The sequence below is a fragment of the Borostomias antarcticus genome (genome assembly GCF_949987555.1).
Source record: "Borostomias antarcticus genome assembly, chromosome: 13".
Classification (NCBI taxonomy): Eukaryota; Metazoa; Chordata; class Actinopteri; order Stomiiformes; family Stomiidae; genus Borostomias; species Borostomias antarcticus.
This window is the reverse complement of record NC_140246.1, coordinates 11,361,168-11,385,007: the sequence shown is the minus strand read 5'-3', so window position 1 is coordinate 11,385,007 and position 23,840 is coordinate 11,361,168. Positions and strand designations below refer to the sequence as shown.

The 23,840-nt window shown below is 40.9% G+C and overlaps 1 protein-coding gene across 2 annotated transcripts; it reads right to left on the bottom strand.

Annotated features, from left to right (window-relative positions):
- Window positions 1-630: 630 nt before the first annotated feature.
- Window positions 631-23,707, bottom strand: ints13 (integrator complex subunit 13). 2 transcript variants are annotated; one of them, XM_084448172.1, is made up of 17 exons: window positions 23,425-23,707; window positions 22,793-23,041; window positions 18,365-18,439; window positions 15,979-16,181; window positions 15,707-15,787; window positions 15,456-15,546; window positions 15,141-15,269; window positions 7,032-7,116; window positions 6,855-6,947; window positions 6,435-6,524; window positions 6,016-6,194; window positions 4,742-4,909; window positions 4,197-4,351; window positions 3,217-3,447; window positions 2,882-3,018; window positions 1,649-1,784; window positions 631-1,255 (listed from the first exon to the last, which is right to left on the bottom strand). In XM_084448172.1, exons 1-17 carry the CDS (start codon window positions 23,443-23,445, stop codon window positions 1,219-1,221), a joined length of 2,160 nt encoding a protein of 719 aa, XP_084304298.1. In that variant the 5' UTR covers window positions 23,446-23,707; the 3' UTR covers window positions 631-1,218. The 2 variants fall into 2 exon arrangements, with proteins under 2 accessions (XP_084304298.1, XP_084304299.1); XM_084448173.1 differs by lacking the exons at window positions 22,793-23,041; window positions 23,425-23,707 and having other exon boundaries at window positions 18,286-18,388.
- Between the last annotated feature and the right edge of the window lie 133 nt (window positions 23,708-23,840).

Genomic DNA, 23,840 nt, shown 5'->3' with positions numbered 1-23,840 from the left:
TGGCCTTTTGCTTCTCATAATCTCTAACATCTGCAATACACAGGCACGGCCATTAGAAATGGTTTTGCACACTTTTGATCTTGGTCATGCAGATTGGTCATGTTTGGAGTTAAGTGGCAGAGCTGTTCAAACATCTGTTTGGGCTATGGCTTTTTGGACAGGTTGAAAATGTACACATACAGAAAAATGAAATTAACAGAAATAGTCCATTGGAAATAAAAACGCTTTATAATATAGTAGAGCCGAGTATGTCCTGACAGGTTCAATGAAGCATCTGTAGGTGGAGTAACTTTGACACTGTACTGTATGTGGAGTTCATGACACAATGGCTAGTTAAGTGACCAAACCTCCTAGCTAGGAGTTTCTTCTTAAAAGCATTTCACTAAGCTTAGACCAACTTTTATTTTAACAAGCTTGCTATGACCACTGTGATTGGAGATGTGGAGCTAACCTAGTGTCGGTGAATTGGTCATGTAGAGAAATAAGCTACTACAACTTTTCTTTATATAGGCTACTCTAGGATGGACTAATGTTGGCTAATTGCAATTAGGCCTGTAGTTAGACAAGGCTATAGACTATTAACTTAAAAGGTATGTCTCTTTATTTCTTACATGACACAAAACAATTATCAACACTAGTCTACAAAATAACCTACTTTTTACCCATATTATTGACTTATGGGTCATATAAAACATATCTCCATAGCATGCTCAAAAGTCCAAATGAAATGACCCGCCAGGACTATTTGGGGACTGGAGAGGGCATTGTTTAGTCACAGTCATCACCAATGCACTGCTATTTTCCCTGTAGCCAAATAAAAGCAGCTGTTCCCCTTTCCTTAAGACTTCTTTCAGCCTTTCCACCACTCCTACATTTTCCTAGGTTCAGGAGCCACTAAAATTCTTTGTGAATTATTCTGAGACCAGCTTTCAAAATTAGGAATGAAGCTCCTGCTTTTTTAACCATTTACTCAGCAACTTTCAGGCTTAGGATATTTTCTGAATACAGTTCCTCGTCTTCATAAACCATGAGATCATATTATATCACCTGAAAAAGTCAAATAGAGAAAACTGTTAAAAACTGTATATTTTATTACTGTAAATATTTTGAGTGGCCTTTCCATACAAACTTGAGTAAAAAAAATCTTTCTGAAAATGTGATCTTGTCCAAACTCCCATTGTAGCTGTGGTACAGGAAAAAGTGAGAGGGTCTTGTAGATTATCTGGTGGATTTCCCATTCTCGTGAGGGTCCATCCTGTGAACAGAAGATAAAATTACTTTGTTGCAGACAAAAAAAATATAACTTTCAGTGAACAGTCTAATTGATCAAATTATATTTCAGGATTACCCTATCAAAGATTATACCTCACAACTACCAGGTATGAGCGAGGTGGATGTCAAATTTAATAAAATAAGACAGATATGTTAAAAGAAGAGCAAACTTTGTTTTAATAAAGATCCAATATTTTCAAGATTTCTTTGTCACATGTAATGTATGGTGTATGGTCCCAGTGAAATGTTACTGCCGGCTCCAAGATTATGCTTGATAATCAGTGATATGCAGGTGCACACACACCCACACACACACACACACACACACACGTGCGTGCACTCATACACATACATATGACAAAAGCACATTACAAACCCATTCTCATCATTAAGGTTCTGGTACAACTCTGCCTTGTTGTTGACTGAGCTGATTCTTCCAGCAAACTCTTGGTGCTTTCTAGAGTTGGCTGCAGTGATTCTGTTGGTCCACATGGTGAGAAGTGAGACTGGACCTAAATTAAACATTAATGTGCAGAGAAAATAGTCAACCACTACATGGTGTCACAAACATCTGGGGCTGTATTCACAAAGAATCTGAGAGAATCACTCAGTCCTCCTAACTAGCGCTAAAAATCCCTAGTCAAGAGTGCCCCCTAAAAAGCAATTAACAATGCTGCTCAGACCAACTTTTACTAAGGAATGGGGAGAGCTTCAGGCAGGGTTGACTTCGTTGCTAGGCATGACAATAGAGCTCAACTGTGAGGTAGTGAATTTCATTGATGTTTCAGAAAATCCCCACACAAAAGGTTAAAGGGGTAGTGTGCTATTTTGGACATTTAGTCCTATTTGTGGTCTGTCTACCATGAACCTGAAACAGAGACCATCATTTGACTGATCGTTCCAGTATTGAGCTAGCTGCAGTTTTTATGCAGGCTCTCACTGGGCTGCAATGGAAGTCAATGGGGCATACATAAATGTGTTGGAAAACTATGATGAATGTGCTTTTCTGAGACGGCAAGCACAAGGTGTAATCTTACCAGTCACCAGTATGCTCTCCTGTAAAATGTATCGGAATCCGAATATTTTTAGGTTTAGCATGACTTGAACATAGTCCTCTGTGGGAACAGTGAACAAGCACCAGGGGAATGCTCATGTCCAAGCCATGCCAAACATGTAAAAACATTCGGATTGCGATACATTTCACAGGAGAGCATACTGAGACTGGTATGATTACACCCAGTGCTTCCCATTTCGGAAAACCACAAAAAAAATAAAAATAAATGTTTACTTCATGTTTTGTTGGCTACAAAAAAAGCTAACAATTTCCACAATTCCCAAGCTTAACTCGCCATGGTAAATTTACGGAAGGTTTCTGGACATTTTCCACCCCTTGCAACCCTATTCAAAAGTATTTAGGACTAATAAATATTTATATATAGGACTTATATATACATATTTACTATTATGAGGGAAACTGAATTCTGAGTTTTTGTTAAATAAGAAATAATGCAAAAATTGTCATGTAAATTACTCAGATGAGAATAAACAAATATGATTACTTGAATAATCATACATTTGCCATAGATGGAGTGAGTATAAGCATGCAAACCTTTGGCCTTTTCAGGGATCTGAATCTCCTCTGAGGCCAGGCGGGGCTTCTTATTCAGCGGTTCTGGGGAGTCAGGGGAGTCTTTTATTACTTCAGACTCCTGCTCCTCCTTCTCTCGCTCTAGCGCCCCCTTTAGCCTGGTAGTGGAATAACCAACCACCAGGTGGAACAGAAGAGCACAATGATTACTAGGGGTCGTTCTCCATATTAGACAGCAAATTAAAATTAAATAACTAATGCATTGAGCATGAATATAGAATTTGTCCTGTTTACATTTCAGCACAGACATGCACAGAAAGCAGAATGTAAAAAAAACAAAAAAACTTTCAAACAACCTCTCAGATTCTTGCCAGCTCTTGTCCTCTGCCTCTTTGCTGCCATTCTTCTCAGCCCGGTCCTCTCTGTCTTCCCTCTTCCTCCCTCGTTTCTTCCTGTCCTCCTCTTCTGGAGGCTTGCTGCGGCAGGCGCTGATGCAGTCCAGAACTCGCTGGTGTTTCTCACTCCCCCCCACATGTGTTTTCACTAGAGTCTCCAGCTCATTCCACATTATCCGGTACTGCTCGTCCCTGGAGCCCAAAAAGATGATAACCCAGTGAGGAGGGAGATCACAATATGACCACAGAAGAATTCACAACAGAATACATGATACAGCTAGCTCTGTCGGTAGAGCATGACACTCTTATTCTGAGTCGTAGGTTCGAGCAAAACATTGGGTGCAGCCAATACCATTTTCCAAAGATTCAAAAAATACAGAAGATTTGCGCCAATAAATGGGCTTTGTAAATGCAAGACCACCAGGAAGAAACACCAGATGAATATGCAATTGACATTTACATTACCAGTGCCTTCCTCCGTAGTTTTTCTGATGTCATGTTTGACATCACAAACGTGCAGGGAAAGTTATAGCGAGAGGCCAGTGAAAATAATACAGACCTGTGTCACCTCCCCTGTGGGCTGTGTTGTATCTTCTGAATAAAACAATGTCCACAACATTCAATAGGCTACTTTTAAGGCTACTTTTAACTCTTTTTGTTGTGGCCGAATACATCTTACTCGCACGTTACTCTACTAGCTCTCAAATACAAGTTATTTGTTGTAACTGCACTCTACCATAACTGAAACACTAAATAAATGCTGTTACAGGGCGTCTCGTAGTATGTTAGTCAACTGCGCCATCCCATGGTTATGTTTTATATGACAGTTGTTGGTGGCTGTTGGTGAGTTTTTTGGTCAATGGGAATTGGGCTTAAGTGCTTCATTGTACATGGTACCTGAATCATGTACATATTATAAATAGTCATCATTATCAACTTACCTTTTGGGGCCTTTGCCCCTAGAGCCAACAGTGGAGATGGGCAGGGGATCATTCTTCCTCTCCATATCCACCAGGTTATAGACAGTTTTCTGACAAGTTAGCACATCCTCCTCACTTAGACTCTCCTTCACTATGAGATTAGCGAGTGGAACCACCTGGGAGATAAACAAACCAAACAAATTAAAACCAGCATTTTAGTAAATATATATTTGATATACATCAAAAATCAACCATTAGGCATCACAGTGATTTAGTGTGTTTTTAAGTGCTTGTTAAGCTGTAGGTTTGGTTTGTTATTACTGTCCAAATTATTTTTACTCTATGCTTTGTCTATGTTTTTCAATATTTAAGGTTTTATCTTCTTTCCCTTAAATACGGGGGATATAGACCTGAAGGCCGGGATGGGCGAGATGTTTGGGCTCCATCACCCTTGATGGGCAGAATTCTCACACCATTCTAATCCTTACAGTTTTACCCATGTATTGGGTTTAGGGACTACTTGTGTACACTGGATGGTAGTGAAGTAGAACATCTATGTTCCCCACCGCCTGCATGTTGAAGATGGTGGTCTGGGAGATGATCATTGGCCAGTAGCGAGTGTAGCGCTCCAGCTGGCCTTTGGCCCTCTCCGCCGGCAACTTCTCAGAGGGACCAGCAGCTGGGGTCTCTGGGACTGGAGTCAATCGGTTTTCCCTCATGAACTCCCCAAAGTCCTGCAGAAGACAGAGACATGCATCATTGACCTTGGCTTGATCAAAAGATCATTTGTTTTTGGGAAACCCACACCAGGTTGCCATTTTATCTTAAACCATATTGATCAAGCCTAGTTTATACAGTATAAGACAAGCCCTGGACCAGGTATATCCACAGCCATGCACTCAAACATTGGTTGCCCCCAAATAAACACAATCTAATGCCTTGTCTCTGATTCATTAGTCCAGTCCACCAGCCCTGCAATCAATCATATGAGCTGGTGCTAGTTTTGTGAAATCATTTTTCAACAAATGTTCTAGTTTTCCATTTTACATGTTGATCGCTGCCAGTGGTTAGCTAGATAGCTAACGTGACTGTAAGTGACTAGCCTCGCGTTATCAGGCTCTCAGGTGATTGAGAGCCAGATGAATGCCAGGACAATCATCACTAGTTTTGATTGGATAAACTGTCCCCATGTTAAAATGTCAATAGGAATTGTAATATGAGCCACCCAAGAGCAGGCTTACCCTACACCCGTACTCCCATTTAAGCATTTTCACAAATCACAGGTCAGGTTACATCTTGAATGATGACATTTTTCGTGGTTTTGTATGTGTGGGCTAATTTAATTGGTTGATTTTTCATTTTCCTTGACTTCCGTAAGCCAGAAGCCTTTTACCTGGCCCAAGTGATGAGCTAGTTAGACCGCTGTCAACTGACCATAACCGTGGACTTTATTTTCATGAGGCCCTGTAGGGGGTGACGGAGCACTACCAAAACAGTTAACACAAAGAAAGTCAATTTTTCTGCCTTCTTTCACTGAAAGAAAGCGCAAAAATCAAGTTTTATTTGGATTTGTTATAGGTATGCCAGGTTTACCTTGGCATATACTGTAGGAGCAATCGCCACTGAAAGTACCTGTGGTTTTCTAGTGGGAAAATGGCTTGTACCACCTCGCCAATAGCGACTTTCTGGGGGGAAATTAATTCCCTGGTACTTTCCTTTAGACCCTGGTTCCTGTGATGTGAACACAGCTAGTACCCCCAGAAGTTCCTAGTTCCTGAGGAAAATTACCATGGTGTGAAAGCGGCTTAAGCCTGAGTAGTACGGGTAAGAAGTGGCTTACAGTGATGCGGTAGTCTGTCACCCGTCCCCCACATCCCTCGCTAATAGAGGGAGGGTCTTCCAGGGTGGAGCGGGTGCTATTGAGCACGTGCAGGAATATCTCCCCTCCATGGCTGCTCAGCATGTGGCTGATGACCTTTGACCCTGACTTCCGGGGCTGCTCCAGGAGCACTGAGCGACCTGCTCGGAGAGAGGAGGATCAAGGAATATGTAGCTATATACGTTAAGATAATAGTTTATGCCTATTCAATTACACAACAGCTATCTACTGGACTGCTGTACATGCAGGGCATTAACAAGGTGTTAATCTGGGACTTGATCTGATCAACAAACTCAAAAGTAAAGAGAAGCAGAAAAAATAAAAACAGAAAAAATCTCATAGAACATCAATGTACTTCGCTAAAAGTGCCTCAGCCTCACCGTTTAGGAGGAAATTGGTCAAACAGGAAGAGGGACGACTGTTGACATCTGTGGGTGAGATGCGATAGGCCCCGGTGCAGTAGTGCAGCTCTGATACACACGCACACAGATAAGAAATATACAGATAAGACACAACAAAGGGTTTCAAATCACTACAGGACCAAGTTGTATCAAATTCTGCAATTTTTGAATGTTCTAAATTATGGATATGGGGCGCATTTTGCAATATTGTCACTTGTTCCCAATAGCCCTAAACTATACTTTCTCGTCATAATCCACAGAATCCTAATGTGGTAGCCCAACAACATATGCCAAAAACGTTCATTCTCTCGAAGGCATGTTAGATAGCACAGATAGGGCTGCGTGGCACTGTTCCAAAAACTGATTATGACTTTAAGAATACAAATTCACAGTGCCTACCTATGCTGTTTGTGCGAGGAGTGCACCATTTTAGTGTAACGGTTTCCTTGAGTCCACTATCTCGACTGGTACTACCAGCCATGTGCAGGTCACCTGCACAACAGAAAAAAATAATTTGATCCCATTTTTGTGAATATCTTAACATGTAAAAACAAACAAAGCTATGCTGGTACCCACCACTCTTGAAGAATTCCAGGTGGGCATCTTTGTGATGAAGGAGCTCCACATCATAATTGGCCGACGTGTTGGCATGCTGCTCCTCCTACATGTCCACAGAGCAAGGAGAAACAATGAGAGAAATCAGCAGGATATGTGATACTCAACAGTGCACTCAGATAATACACAGACTGCTGCTTTCATGTTCGCTAGACTCCAAAGTGACAGAGCAAGATGAAACCCCCCTCTTTTCAAATCCACATATCAAATGTGTTGCTGTTACAGTAACTCTTTCATTCTTTGTCAAATTACATAACAATGAGCAGTGCTGTGCAGTTTCTTGTTTTTCAGTCAGAATTTTGGACCTCTAACATCTCGGAAATTGAATATTCTTAAATGTAAAACACAGAATATCATAATATATTCATAAACATGGATGTATAAGGACCAAAGATTTGTTACCAAGTTACATGAGAAGGCATCTACCTGCCTACCACTACTATGTACATGATGAGAGTGTGAGAGACAGGATGAGAGTGTGGGAGAGAGAGAGAGAAATGGGAGGTAAAAATGATGATAGCTCTGATTCAACAACTACTACTCAACACAGCACAGAGGACCACAGCAAGACACTACACAGGCGGGGTGGGGGTGCGACCAAATGTATCTCACAGGAAGAGAAGGTATCGTCAAAGGTAATCAGCGTATGGATTGAGATATGAGGGGGAAAGTTTAGACAACTACAGGGTGCATACATGTCTATTTGCCAAAAAACATTGATGCTGATCTAGATCAGGGATGGGCAGCTCCAGTCCACACGGTCTACTTTTGTTCTGGCCTAGCACCAACATACCACACGATTAATTGAATCAATCGATTAATCGATTAATCAACTTGGATCTCACATTTTCAACATTGGTCTTTAAATCAGGTGTGTGTGTGTGGTGTGTGTTAGAGCTGGACTAAAACCAAAAGCATGCATCTGCTGTGGGTGGATCGTCCATCCCCGTCTCTGATGTGTCATATACTGGACTGTCAATTCAAAATATAAGGAGTGTTGAGCATTCTGCGGTCCCTTTGGTGTGTGTGAAAGTACTGACCTGGTCACAAACATTTAATGTGGGCTAGCAAAACAGAAAATACAGCATGAAAACAGCAGCCATTCCAAGAGTCATATAAACATTATGATGGGATGAAGAAATTAACAAAACAGGAATCGATCATTAATTTGAGGTGGAGCCAGCCTAAACAGGTGTAGGCAAGGGTTGTTAAGATGTGTGGAGCATGATGGGACGTGGGAGAGAAGGCATGGACATTAACAATGTATTTGTTAACTTTTGTAGGGTGACTTTTTGAGCTTTGAGAACATCTGCTAAACTTTGATTTTGTAGTGCACTGTCCCTTGGTAGCCCCTGTGTCAATCAACTCTCACTACACTAGAAACAGGCCACTGCTGGAGCAGCCCAGTCATGCACCTCCTCCTGGAGTAATGGCTGTCTCTCTGTCACTTAGCAGAGCTTCTATAATAAATTCAAAAGGAAAAATTGATCATACACTAGCACTCTAAGGGCCTTATCTACTAAAGTTTTACGTGTGCAAAGGCCTTAATACCCGCAAATAAATATGCAAGGTAATCTATGAACGGTGTGCATGGAGGATTGCGTCCTTCCAAGTGTACAAATTTGCACGCTCTATCCAATTAGTACTTTTGGCCGAAATTAATAATAATAATTAATAATGGGCATACCTACCCTCGCGTGCAAAATATGGGAGGAGAAAATGCAAATACATAATTGTAGCACATGCTCAGTGACTTATCAAGGATGGTGTTTACATTTGCTATTTAATACCTTTGTAGGGCAGGTACTAATTCCTTCATTGTGAGGAACTGTGCTCTCTTCTCCAAGTTGCGAGATGGTGACTTTGGAGATGGCTGGTTTATAGGCACCTCAATTTGGGAAATATTTGAGTCTATAAGGTTACGTGTCTATAAAGTTAAGTCTACTATGTGCTATTTTTGCATTTATTCATTTTAAGTTAATTATTTAATTGCATCTGGGTTTTTATCTGGGTTATTTCCAGTGTCTTGTGGTTCTATAACGTTACAGCTGAGCCACAGTCTCATGCTAGAGAGAATAATTTTATTGCAGCAGGCTTAACTATTATTTCGTTTTGCACCCAAATACTCCCGGGGAGAGCAGATACAATGCGGTCCATATCCGCACGAGTAACATCATTGAGCGCACCTTTGGCGTGTTGCAAAACGAAATAATAGTTAAGTCTACTGCTTTTGCGTTTTCCCTCCTCTTCCATGGTGCAATTGTGGGATACAACACGAACAACCCCTCTTTTAAATAGGTCTGTCTTCACACTTTTACACCTGTTGTCATTCACGCAATTATCCTTGATAGATCACCTGCAAAATGCATTCCAACTAAACGTGCAATCTGAAGGACTACCAATGCAATTTTGCACTCTTTATTTGGGATCTTAGTAGATAAGGGCCTAAGACTCTATCCTAAGACTCTTTTGTGACCGTATATGGGCAAGGAGGCATCTGCCCTTTAATGACTTGGGATAACCAAAGGGCTGGCCTGTCTGATGGGAAATATGAAATCCAGACCATTAGCAGCCTTCTACTAATGATGATAACTGATACGGCAACTGATGGGAATGACAATCCACAATAAAACATTAGCAGCCAATAAAAATGGTCTTCTATGGTTCATAGAGGAATGAGCAAACTGAAAAGACAGGATTCAGAGCAGAAATAATATGGACTACTGATAGAAAATGCAAGCCCACATTTTAGTGCAAGTGAGATGAATTGGTTAAACATACTCCACTGAAATATCAACCACCTGTGCATATTGGATTGCTAGCTTTTCGGTGGCATAGCTGTCTAAAGGGGTAGTTTCAGGTAGGGATGCACCCAATTGCAAAATTCTGGGCCGATGCCGATGTTTAAAATAACAATCCGGCCGATGGCTGATGCCGATGGCCGATGATTATTTTATTTTATTTTTATTCCCCCTTTTGTGCCAGGGAACCAAAGAAATTAAGTGTTTGGTTCCAAAACGGCAATTTTTATTTCACTTTAATTTGAAAGCAAACTACACGTGCGTTTGCGGAGTTACGTCACGGATCTTCTCCGAATCTGCAGCTGGGTAGGCTACATTTTGCGACAAAAAAAAGCCGTTATTGTTGCAACATAACATCGGCCACTACCATCGGTGAATGTAATTATATTTGCCGATGGGCCGATGGCTGTCAACAAGGCCAATATCGGCCGATGTTCGGCTGATGCATCGGTGCATCCCTAGTTTCAGGAGGTGGTCACGTATTTCTGAAAAGTCTGACAGCCCCAGATGGAGCCTAGTCAGGAAGCAAGTGATCGTGGAAGGAATGGCATCGCAATGACAAGTGTTAAAAGGGTAGTGTGCTATTTTGGACAAGTAGTCCTATTTATGATGTGCCTAACATCAATCTGAAACATAGAGACCATCATTTCACTGATCACTCAAGTATTGAGCAAAATCGATATTTTCGTCCGATTCAAATTTCTTTGCAATGTAAGTGGCAAGGGCATGTTAATGTGTAGCTTTTTCAGACATGGGAAACTCATGGTTTAATATAACTTGGTGTCAGTATACTGTCCTGATAAATATAGGCTACTTGCGTACTGTATGTTGAAACAGCTACATTTGAACAAGAACTATTTTGCTAACTGCACTACGTTTTGCACTGTAAACCTCAGCTTTGTAACGAGACAAGAGTAAGCTCATAGTACAAACATAGAACAAGATGAAGAAGGAGTTTACAACTAGCCTACAGCAAAACTTAACAGGACATATCATGTATAACAGCAATGGTGCGCGAATGTACAGTCCCCAGTTGTGGGAACAAAATGAATGCAACATCGATACACATTTCTGTTTATAGGCTGTCAGACCCAGACCGATTGAAATTTTGGCTTGTTCTGGGGATCGACAAACACTCCAACCTGAGTGCTCCGTAGGTCAGACTTGCGGGTTTGTGGAGAGCATAGACGAAGATGAATTTACTAGTGGTAATGTGATTCCACTCCATAGTGATTTAATCCAGTAGCTAATGGCAGGGTGTATTGTTTAATTCCATGTTTGTTTGTTGCCAATAAAACGTACCGTTCGGTAGCTTTCACCTTCTGTGGGCATCTGTTTACTTCTGCTTGTCTTGCGCTCCTATCATCCATCTCTTAGAGTCGATTGCCTGTGTCAGGCTCAAATCTGTAGCCAGTGCCATCATATTTAAATCAAGTTCTTTGTCATTATAATAATAATAATAATGATCCATTATTATAATGTAGAATGCGCTCACCTAGCTAGGTGGATTCCAAATCCCAAAAAACAAAAACAATTTACAAATCCTAAATAGCCGGGATTACTTACCCCTCCCCGGAACCCCTGTGCGGGAGCGGTGAAAATTAGGCTGGAGCAATGCTCATATCCAAGCCTTGCCAAGCACATAACGCAACGGATTGTGATACATTTCTCAGTACAGCATACTGAGACCGGTAAGATTACACACTGAGCTTCCTGCTAGTTTTTGAACGCATATTTACATGCCCTGGCCACTACCATTATAAAGAAATTTGAGTCGGACGAAAATCTCGATCTAGCTCAATATTTGAGCGATCAATGAAATGATGGTCTCTATGTTTCAGATTGATGTTAGACATATCATAAATAGGGCTAAATGTTCAAAATAACACACTACACCTTTAAAGTGGTGCCACTGCACTAAAAATGTACAAATAAGCCAAGCACAACTGGCTAGTCTCGCTGTGAGGGGGGGGGGGGTGAATTTACTCCTGAGGTGAATTTACTCCCGATTTGAATCTAAATACCGCCCACCCATAACACTGACTAGTTAGCTTGTGGCGTAGCTCACTAAAGCGGTAGCTTCCTGGAGGTTTTCATGTGTGTTTATTAGTCATAGAACCTAAGATTGAGCCTAACGTTAGTGAGATGGCAAGTGAGAGAAGAAGCAATAATGACGAGCAACAGAGTGACACTGGCACGTTACCTCTATGGCCACCTTATCAAAATAAATAAGACATGTGAACACATGCACATGTCGTACTTACCTTTGTGAAAGTGCCAATCTCAAACTTTTCAGTTTATTGTTATTTTTGGCGACACCTAGCATAATTGCAGGTGTTTTGGGATTTTCCAGTGATCACTTCAAAACTAAAAAGTGTCCCTTGTGTGATGTCAGCAGACTAGGGCTGTCAAATAAATATTCGAACTTCAATTAGTCATCAACTTTGGGGAAAAAATGCAGAATCGATGGGGGAAAAATGCTCAATCGATCTTAAGTGTAGATTCGATTAGTAGGCTACCACAAAGCAGTGCGCGTCACACAGCCTCTCGAATCTCGCCGATCTTCTAATCATGCCAAAACTAGGGCTGTCAATTTAACGTGTTAATTACATTAATTATGCATAATTAATACATTAATAACAATTAACACAAATTAATCACCTTCATCGATTTCGGCCAGCTGTAGGTGGCACAGTTGTCACGTCATGCCTGTTTTAACATTATTGAAGCAACAAACTTAAATTTGGACCTTAATGACTCTTATCCTAACTTATCATCTCAATGCTAAACGTGTTAATAGCTGTCAGCCCCAGTAGCAAAGGCCTGAACTATTTTTAAAAGGGATATAGCCATGAGATTTGGATTTCGGACGGAGCAGATTAAATGCTAGGTGTTGGCGATGTAGCCTATGCGGAAAGCACAAACACCTCGCAAACTCCAGATTGACATTCATCAGGACAACATTTTTAGAAAATAGGCCTGTGAGAATGATCTGTTTACTAGCTACGGGCTAATTAGCTACTGTATCAAGCACCTAACGTTACTAGCTTCGTACTGATGTGTGGAGGGAGGTGTGGAGTATCGTGTAGCTTGTTTTCTTATAACATTATGGTACAGCAGCCTGCAGGCCAGTTGTCTGTGTTTTAAGAGTCATTTTCTTAAAACTAATGTCTAATCTATGAACACAACGCGGGACAAGCTTTGTTTGTTGGACAGAGGCGTGGTCTTAAGAAATCAAGCAGCCTAATTAATACTTGAACAGCCTACTTGAATCGCGTAAATACTTGAATGTTGACAGAGATGGACACAAAAGAGTTAATGGTTTGTGTTTGAGAATAGGCAGCCTCTTGTGGTTAGAGCTGGTACCGACTAGTTCCATTATAATAGACATCATTTTTTGCAAAATTATAATACCAATAATCGAATATATTCGATTTTCTGAAAATATTTAGGAGAGAAAGTCGAATATCATTCCTGAGCTCAGTTAACAGCCCTACATCAGACTGACAGCATGTGGGCCACACCACTATAAAAAAAATATTTTGGGAGTAGCTAGCTAAGCTTAACAGACAAGCTTAGTCAAGCTAATAGACTCTAGCATTTTCACATCTAGCATTTTTGAATTGTCAGCTCTCTGTCGCATTAATCTAGCTTGTGTATGTATGTATATTTGAGTATTATACATATATCTAGACTGTACTGTATGTAGAGTATATATGTATGTATGTATGTATCCTATATTTATGCATACCGTTTACTTTTTTTACTTGTAATTTTCTTGTAATTTAATTTTATCTATAGGCTATGTATATTATCTATGGGCTATGTATATTATCTATGTTTATACAACGGTATAGATCCGGTCCATTGTCTCCATTGGTCAGTTTGCATTCCAGCCGTGGCCATAACCACGATATCCCCATGCTAAAATGGAATGTTCGCACATCTTTTAATATCAATCCACCTCTTATTAGTAGCCGTGGCAGTGTCCAGATCAATGTTTACAAAGATGTGCTGTAGCATTGTCGTTGCCTGGCAACGTTCCCTTTTTCAGCAGAAGTATACGCAAATAATTAACAAATAGTTCCATTAAAAATACATTTTAAAGTTTGTATTGTCTTTCTTTTTGAAATATTGACGGATAAATGTGTCAACCGTTGTATAAAAGCATTATGGAATTCGAAGCCATGGGATGTCACTGATATCGCCACGGCTAGCGGGGTGTAACAGCACTCCGCTGCGCGTCGTGCCTAACCACTCCCGCTAGCCGTGGCGATGTCCGTGACATCCCACTGCTTCTCGTTCCATAATGCTTTAATATTCTCTATCTATTCTGCTGTACTTTTTTCCCGCTGCTGTACGTTTTCCACTGCTGAAACACCAATATTCACCCACAGGGATTATTTAAGTATCTTATCTTCCAATGTAACATTCAGTGGTCCTGTGTGCAAGCTCTGGTTGGCTAGCTTGTGTGGTTGGCTAGCTAGTTTAGGTTTGCTAGCTAATTACATTGTCATCAAGTGCATTACAAAAAAAAAACATATAATATTGATATGGGCATGAATTCAAACATGTTGCTTGTTGACAGTGTTGTCTTGGTTAGTTAGCTTTAAACACCTGTGTAACATTTCTGTAATTCCCCAAGTTTACAATTGGATTATCCCAACCTCGTCACACACAAAATTGATAGAATACCACAATTTAAAATGTTTCATACACAAATGAATGGACTAGTTCTGAGGGGGGGTTGTGGTTTGGAGGGCCATGATTGCTGGACTTTAGACTTGCTTGCAATGAAGACGCTAAGGGACCAGCTCCAGCTGCCAGAGCAGAGCATAACTCTGCCTATCCTCTCTGATGGACCAACCACTGTTTTATGTAACATGCCTTCACTACCTGTGTCCCGTCTGGGCCTATCTGCAGGGAAGGTCATGCAGACACCTACAGTAGAACTCTCAGAACTGAAAATGGAAAGGCTTTCATGAATAAGGGGAAGGCTGAATCATTATTGTGTTACCTCAATCAGCAATAATAGAGTAGCAAAAGCAACATTTAGGCTATATGAAAAGGGTTGAGCTTGCCACTTTAAATTAACATGGATAATAATAACCCTAACTTTATGATTCATGTCATTAGTAAGATAGAAAAACCGTTTGATTGAAAGGTGCCTGGAACAATAACATTCTCTAGTGTTGACACTCACTCAACCAACTAAATAGTTATAGCAATATAGTTTACAGTGATAGTTTGAATGTGGACTGGCCTTTACCTTCATGGGGATGTTTGTGATGGTGGTAGACGCCAAGTCAAAGTGTTGCTGAACAAGAACGTTGAGTTTGGAAGCCAGATGTCTCCCGGCCCGTACACTGTGGACCTCACTAGTCAGCAAAGGGTACACCTGCCAGGGGACATGGAACGATGTTCAAGACCACAGTTTTGCTTCTTTTTTTTTTTTGCATACCAAGAAATGTATAACATAATATTTGCTAAATTAAAGGCCAACAATCTCTAACCATTATAGATTAATTATATACATATTCTCAATTAACCTTTGGCCTTGGGCTCAAATACTCCAAGCACCCACCTCTTTCTTTGGTCGATCAGAGACCAGGGTGTCCTCCCCCTGAGGGTAGATGTGGACTAGAACCAGCTCACATTGTTGGATGGCCATTAGTCTGTAACGCAGATAACAGCTTGTAGCAATGGCTCAAAAAAAAGCAAGCAACCTCTTCTACCCTTAAACAAATCATATCATAAGAATGAAGCTCAGGCCAGTCACTTGCACCCTCTAAATGTATGTATACTATACACACACACATACACAGACACACACACCTATCTGAGCCGGCGGCCAGTTTGTTTTGCTCTAGGATGGTTTCCTGGACACAATCCTCAAGCATCCGCACATGGGTGTCACTGTAAAACAGACGGAAACTGAGAATATGCTCATTCTACTGTGTATGAAGATAAAGGTTAAGACAAAGGTAATTAAGGCTAAAGACAAACAGAATATACACTTCAACTAAGGCCTGTCAAAAGTTCAAACAATGAAGAATATAGCAATAAAGACAGATTTGCATGAGTCCAACCGCTGTGCTTTGTTTTACCTCTTGGCGTTGGTGAGGCAGATAATGCGCCCTCTGTTGGCAACCCTGTCAGCTGTGTCCATGAGGGTGGTGCGTGCCTCATGCTGCAGCTCTGTAATCTTGCAGAGTGACTCCACTGCCGCTACCAGCCCATGCAGGACGCTGCAACACTCTGGGTCCTCGTGTGGGTTAGGCGGCCCTACCGCTGCCAGAGCTGACATGAGCTAACACAAAGGAAAGAAGTACTGTAGGTCCAGATACTTACAGCAAAATCTGTCTCAAACAATAGTGTTTCAAGGAAGAAATGAGTCAGAGAGGGTAGTTGTGCAATTGTAAAATATTCTACAGTACAAGACTTTGCAAACTGTATACCTCAGCAAGATTTGTTTTTACAGAGAGTGTTTTTACATGAGTGCCGCACACAAACATGCATTTTGCTTTACATTTTACAGCAAACAGCGGGATAAAGGGGCTGACACACCAACCCGACATCAAAGAACTAGCGCCAACGAGGACAACTGCTGCGTCGCCTTGCGTTGCCTGTTTCAGGGCCGACAAGTTTCACTTGAACACACCAAGCGGACAACAGCCAGCAGCCGACAAGCGTGTACGTTTCTGCACTTGCGTGAGATGAAATAACTCCACACCACCAGGTGGTAGTAGTCTGTATAAAGGGGAAACGGAAGACCACCGGATGTATAAAACGTTAATAACGCTGCGTTTGTTTAGCTACAAATACAGCACTCACGCTCAGCAAGATGGTAATCTCTGAAAATGTCTACTAAATTGTGTAAATTGAAGAGGTCTGATAAATTGAAATTAGCACTGTCGTTATCAGCCCTGGCTCCTTGTGTTGTAGAACAAAAGAGGCATAGGTGAAAGAGAATGAGAAACCGCACAAAATGGGTGAAAGCATGCATGGATCCTACAGTGACTGTCAAGGAACTTTCCCGTTAGCCCAGTAGTTAATATATAGTGTTAGTATTTGGACAGGTGTATTCTGAAATCTGGTTTGTAGTTTATCTGCCGTGTGTGTCCAAATCCGATTTGTATACCTCTTTCTACTTGTCAAATCATCATTTGTAACAAAACAAAAGTAATAAAGTAATTGACTGAACTTAGTTCCCTCAAGTCGATAACCCATTGACTTCCCTCTGCAGCTCCTTCCAGCAACATTTTAATAAATTTTAACTTTTTGATTTTCAATCATGTTTGTCTTCCTTCTTAACATTTATTGTAACCAGGGCTGTAGCGGAGGGTAAACTCGGTTTTCCCACCTCTTTAAAATGAGTCTGAGAGGTTACTCAGCTATTTTCTGATCAACTGTGTTAATCAATGAGGGAAAACAAGGTGGGTAAACTGTATTCAACAGTTTACCCACCTCTGTATTTACCACTACACCCGTTTGTAACTGAAGGTGTTTGCCTTATCCCCTCTATTTTGTAAAAGGAATTTGATTGTTAATCAAGAATCTCCTATGTGTTTGAAAAGAAACCAAGGCGTTAACTACAAATTTTCTTCTAAAGTAGTCACATTTAGATTTGAATAGAGTGCACTGCAGCCTATGAGCGGGGAAGTGCAGAAACATTGCTCCTGGGTTTTTTCTTCTACTTCATATTTCTGCTTCATACATGGAACATGGAATCAACTGTACTGTTGTTTACCCAATGTTCAAGATTACATTACATTCAACATTGCACCGTAGCATACAAGGACTTGGATGACAAAATGCAGTAGTAGGCTACACCGAAATGCAGTTGACGTCGTGAATAGCGATTTTTCTGAAATGTGTCATAACGATCCAATGACATGTTCAATTGAATCTACATGAAACTATGGTATTCCACGGATTTTACAATTATTTGCGTTGAGCTTTTTTCCCCATGTTTTTGTTTTCACCGTAAGGTAGCCATCTTTAATATCACTGGTTTGAGTTTGTTTGCTTTAGTCACTTCCGTGACTTCTGTAAGCCAATCAGAGTGATCTCTCTTTTCCCGACGTGCCCGCTCACTCCGACGCCGATTAGACATGCTCAAATGTCCCGACTCATGCCGAAAATTATCCGATGTAGCCAATGGTGTGCGACACACTGCACCAACTCAAGCCATTGACACTCATGACACTCAAGGACGTTCACGACAGCCAATTATCGGTCTGGTGTGTCAGGGGCTTAAGATGTGGTCCGATGTTCCGAAATGCAACCACACACGTGAAAAATCTTGTAAGGTGATTCCCGTCCTCACCACATGGATCCTTGTGCACCCTACTACTAGGATGGAAAGACAAGAAATAACTGGAAAGGTGTTTTTTAAACGTGAGAGACCCTACCCATGTTAGGATTTGTAGTCATGTTGTCTTTCTCCATTTTCTCCAGGAAACCTCTGAGTGAAATGTGGAAGTTGATTACCTCTTGAGTGCTCTGGTCCTCTTGCCTCCAACTGTTCAGAATGTGGAACTCTGAATCACTCACAATGTAATTGACCTGAAACATGCCCATGAGTCAATACAATATAGTAATACAAGCTATAAACAAATAATATTTAAAGGACAGGTTCAGAATTTAGCAAAAGCCATATTAAAAGGTTGTTTACGATTGTATACAACGGCCGATATCAAAGTTTTGTCAAACGGTGCACTCTCGAGATATAGCTGGACCCATACAGTAGGTGCATAGACAAAATGCCTCAAAAACAGCATAAACTCTTGTTTTCAAAGACAGGAAACTCACCGAGTGGTCACCGGTGTCCGTTGAAGTTCTGACAAAAATCATTTAGCATAGAACTATTTTCACTCGCAGTATAGGCGTTTGTAAAATTCCGCTTGAACTTTGGGAGGTCTTGACTAAGTTTGGAAGCTACCGTAGAAGAATAGCCGCTTCCGGGTTACAGGTCTACTGTACACAACAACAACAACAACAAGTTGAGAAGCCTAGGATTGCTTTGCAGCTGTTGATAGTGTTTGGTAGAAGTGTTTGTTGATCAAAATAAATATGGGACGTGGATGAATCCAAACATCTCTGGCCTTGTTGTCAATACAAATCAATGGGTATAATATGATCAATAAAACCCGATCGGAAGCATACATTGTGGCAATTTTTTTGCCAGAGCATCAACGGACACCAGTTAAACGGACACCAGTTCTGTCTTTGAAAACGAGAGGTTATGGTGTTTTTGAGGGATTTTGTCTATACACTTATGGATCCATTGAGTGTGTTAGCGGCGATGGGCTATATCTCAAGAGTGCACCGGTTGACGAAACTTTGATATCGGCCGTTGTATGATCGTAAATAACCTTATAACATGGCTTATAATGCTAGATTCTGAACCTGTCCTTTAAATAACAGGGGTATAGTTATTTGGTGCACAACTTTTTTACACCAGTCAAAAGAATGAACCAATATGTAGACATTCCTTAAAACATGTCTTTAAACCATTGTAAGCCAAAGCACTTAAGCTGATATCTTATTTTTTTGTATACTTTTGTGATATTTACCATATGACAACATAAATTATTTTTGGAGTTCTCAACGCACTGTTTGGGTAATGTGGTAGACCTGTATCAAGGTTCAGTTATATTGCATATGTCTATGTTAATGTAATTACCTCTGCGACAGCACAAGGCAAGAGATTGTGTTTTCTGTGACGTGTATGTGTTTGTTAGCAGAATTAGGCAATAATTACTGGACCAATTATCACTAAACTCGGTGGAAGGGTGTAGCATGGTTCAGCTTAGAACCCACACAATTTTGAAGCGGATCCAAAGCACGGGTTAGGTCCATGGGCCCGCCCAAACACTCATTTTTTGAACCAGGTTTACGCAAAAACTACCTGACCGAATTTCATGAAACTCGGTGGAGGGGTGTAGCATGGGCCAACTTACAAGCTTTTAAATTTTGGAGAAGATCTGAATCACGAGCTGGATCAACAAATGAAAACAAAACTTTGAATGTGTCAAATGCTGCACTCAGGTCCAGGAGGCCAAGGACAGGGAGCTTTTGAGTCAGCATTGATTCCGAGGTCGTTGACGACCTTGACCAGCGCTGCCTCTGTGCTCTGACACTAAAACCTAACTGAAAAGTGTCCAGGATACAATTTGCTGCTAGGAAATCACTAAGCTGTTGAAATAGATAAAAAATTCTAGAACTTTACGTAAAAAGGGGAAGTTGGAGATTGGTCTAAAATTGAGGACTGAGGAGTTGTTTTTCTTCAGAATGGGTTTTTACCAGGGCAGTTTCAAGTGCTGATGGAAAAATGCCTGTACTGAGGGAACAATTTACATTATACCATGGCCTGGGTTAATACTATTTTCTGATTGGCCAGCAGACGTGTGTTAAAACTGTGTATACGCACACGTAGTTCGGCTGAAGTTTAATTACCGATCTAAATTAATGCGCCGGCTTTGACAGCAACCCAAATGAGCTAATTCCATAGCCTGCTGTACCATTGCTAGCTAGCCATGAACAAAGTGTTGGATACTGCATATTTGCTCTGCAACGCATCCATTGTCCAGTTGTCAAATCTATTTTCCAACAAACTCTTTATGATGGCCAGACATCAAAAATTGTTTTTTCACTTCGTGTTATAACGTTAGCCTATCACTGTCAGTTGTACGTCTTTGACAGCTCTTTAATGTTTCTATGGTATGACACATCCCGCCCTCGCAAATCAACTCACAATGAACGTAAGATACAACTGACACTGATATACCACGACATGAAAACAATACTTTTGGAGTTGGACAATCAGGTGTCTGGCTATCATACAGTTTGTTGGCAACTAGGTTTGACAGCTGGATGATTTATATGTTGTACAGCAAATATGCAGTAGCCTACACTTCGCTCATTGCTATCTAGCAATATCAGGTAGCTACAGTCATATATGGGTACAGTAGGCTATGGAATTAGCTAGTTTGGGTTGCTAGGCTCATTGTTTGGTTGCTAGGTCGTATCCAGGGTTGAGAGACATTGCTGAACGAAAAGGTAATGGACACTTTCTATTACATTTACGGTTCCAAAACCATGTTAACTATTGGATGTCAACGCTGTTCCTCCAAGAAATATGATATTCAATTTGTAATTCCATAGCAACGTGATTTAGCAGTGAGGGACTATAATGAAACTCAGCAATGAGCAACACATAAATAACATTTCTTTATATTATAATGTACAAAATGCGAGTAAATGGGACATTTATTTGTCTTTGGCATGTGGGGTCATGGTATAAGCGGGATAATCAACTCATAGGTGTGCGTTAAACGGTTTTAAGGCACGACGTGGAGGCAATCACCCTCCGCTGCGCGTCGGGTGGTTCATTCGCCTCCACGTCATGCTTTAAAACTGTTAAACGCACACCTACTCGTTGATTATCCCTTACTTATACAACGGTATAGATCAGGTCCATTGTCTCTATTGGTCAGTTTGCATTCCAGCCGTGGCGATAACCACGATATCCCCATGCTAAAATGGAATGTTCGCACATCTTTTAATATCAATCCACCTCTTATTAGTAGCCGTGGCAGTGTCCAGATCAATGTTTACAAAGATGTGTTGTAGCATTGTCGTTGCCTGGCAACGTTCCCTTTTTCGGCGGAAGTATCCACAAATTATTAACAAATAGTTCCATTAAAAATACATTTTAAAGTTTGCATTGTCTTTCTTTTTAAAATATTGACAGATAAATGTGGCAACTGTTGTATAAAAGCTTTAGGGAACTCGAAGCCATGGGATGTCACAGATATCGCCACGGCTAGTTGGAGTGGTTAGGCACGACGTGACATCCCACGGCTTCGAGTTCCATAATGCTCCAATAGCTTATGTGTCCATGGATACAGAGTGAAAAAAAATAGTCTTGAATAACTTGGTGGGAATAGGATCAAGGGGGCAGGTAGATGATTTAAGTTGACACCACTTTGCTCAGCATCTCTGTCAACTTGTGTAAACAAGTTCATAACCCTGCTCTGAGGAAGATTAGGCTCAACAAGTAAAACATTGTACAGATTGGTCTTGACCAGGTGATATTCATCCTAATGCCAGTTATCCTGTCTTTAAAATATGCTACAAATTCCTCACACTTTGAAACCTGCCAAGTTATCTCACGTAGCTTTAATCATTATGAGAGTACTGAAGGAGTCAGATAAACTGAAGGAGTCAGATGAATTGAAAGTCAATAATTATTAATCAATTAATAATTGATTAATTGATATCATTAACATACACTTTATACACTTTGTGCATACCATATTCTCACTGTATTGCTACTGTACTGTTTTTATTATTAGGTTGAGGAGCCAAAACATACTTTTACTCATCAATTTTACCCAACATATGGCTACTTGTATATTGGATGTAGGCCTGACAATGAAAGAATCCTTGAATTCTACTTAGTCTATTCATTTTCTCATATCAGCACCCACTTTCATCAAATAAAAAGTAAATTGTAAAATATAATTGGTAAAATACAATCTTGGGATGAGACAGGGGCTTATATTTAACTAATTCATATTTTACAATTCTTCTAACCAACTCCAGCAGCACATGCAACTTGACTCACTTTCACTCACGAAAGTTCTTTGCAAACTTTTGCTTGTGATTTATGCTTAAAGGACCATCCCAAATTTGCTCTAGAGCGCATACTAGTGGTCAAAAACTACATTGGGTACCTTTAATGAGGCCTGAGTGATGAATCTATTTGCGATACAATGTGCCTCTGTGTTTCAGAAAGCCTCATTTCACCATCACTAGTTACAGGGCTCCGTATATGCAATATAAATTAGCCCGGATACATGTCTAGGTCGTGTAGGTGGTATGCAATGGAAGAGAAAAACATAGGGGGCTCACCAGTTTGTTGGTGGGATATACATCGTAGAGTATGCGGCAGTATTCCATGGAGCACTCCACGGCACAGGTCCACAGGGACTTGGACACGGGGGCCAGTGGGATCACGCCCTGGGCACGACTCTTAGTCTGCACATCACACTCCACCTGTTGACGGCTGGATTCGGCCATGTAGGGGCAGTGGTCAACCACAAAGGCAGTCTTGTGGGAAACCGAGAACATTTTCATCTTGGGTTCAGCGGTGTATGAAATCTGTAGAGGGAGATGAAGTGCCAAACTGAAAACCTGGAATCAAGTGGTCTTCTGCAGTGCTCTAAAGTTACAGGGAATCAAATGCTGCATGTAACCAATGCCCTCTCAGCTCCGACCTTTACATACGTCCTACTAGCTAGCTAATCATATTCATTTAGAGCACGCAAGGCTCAGTCAGGCCATTCCTTTGAACGGAGACATTCTAGCTATGTTTACGTTGGACGTGTTGCAAACCCAGTTAGCACTAGCTGGCCTAGATACAATCACTTGCTAAGGTAGCTAATAACGTTAGCTAGTCGAACTTGCATTACAAAAATTTTCAAAATGTGCTGTGCATCTTATTTTCAAACTTTGTTTATTTCATTGCAAGTGTTTTTAGTTACCTTTCCATGGAAATGCTCCATTCTAGCAAATAACGTTATGACTACGGTTAGGTTATGGCAACACTAACGTTGCCTCTTGGCGAGCTACGTAGCACTGGGGTAGCTAGCTAACATCAGACGACACAACGACGGAACAATCTAGCTAGCTTTGTTAGACAGCTAGCTAGTTAGCCAGAATCGATAACCTAGCAGTAGCTACCGCTGGAAATGAATTATTATATAGCTAGCTAGATATTGCTGGGACGCGGTGATTCCAAACCATTAGCCGACGAAAGCGGTGATATTTGAGATCATTAAATGTCCGTCAAAGTTTTGGCCCCGTGTGCATTTAGTGCTACATTCAATTTCTATTATTGGTTCCGTCCTTGGATGTGAAGCCTATTGACTGGTTTGAGTATGTCGTGAGATGAGATTTC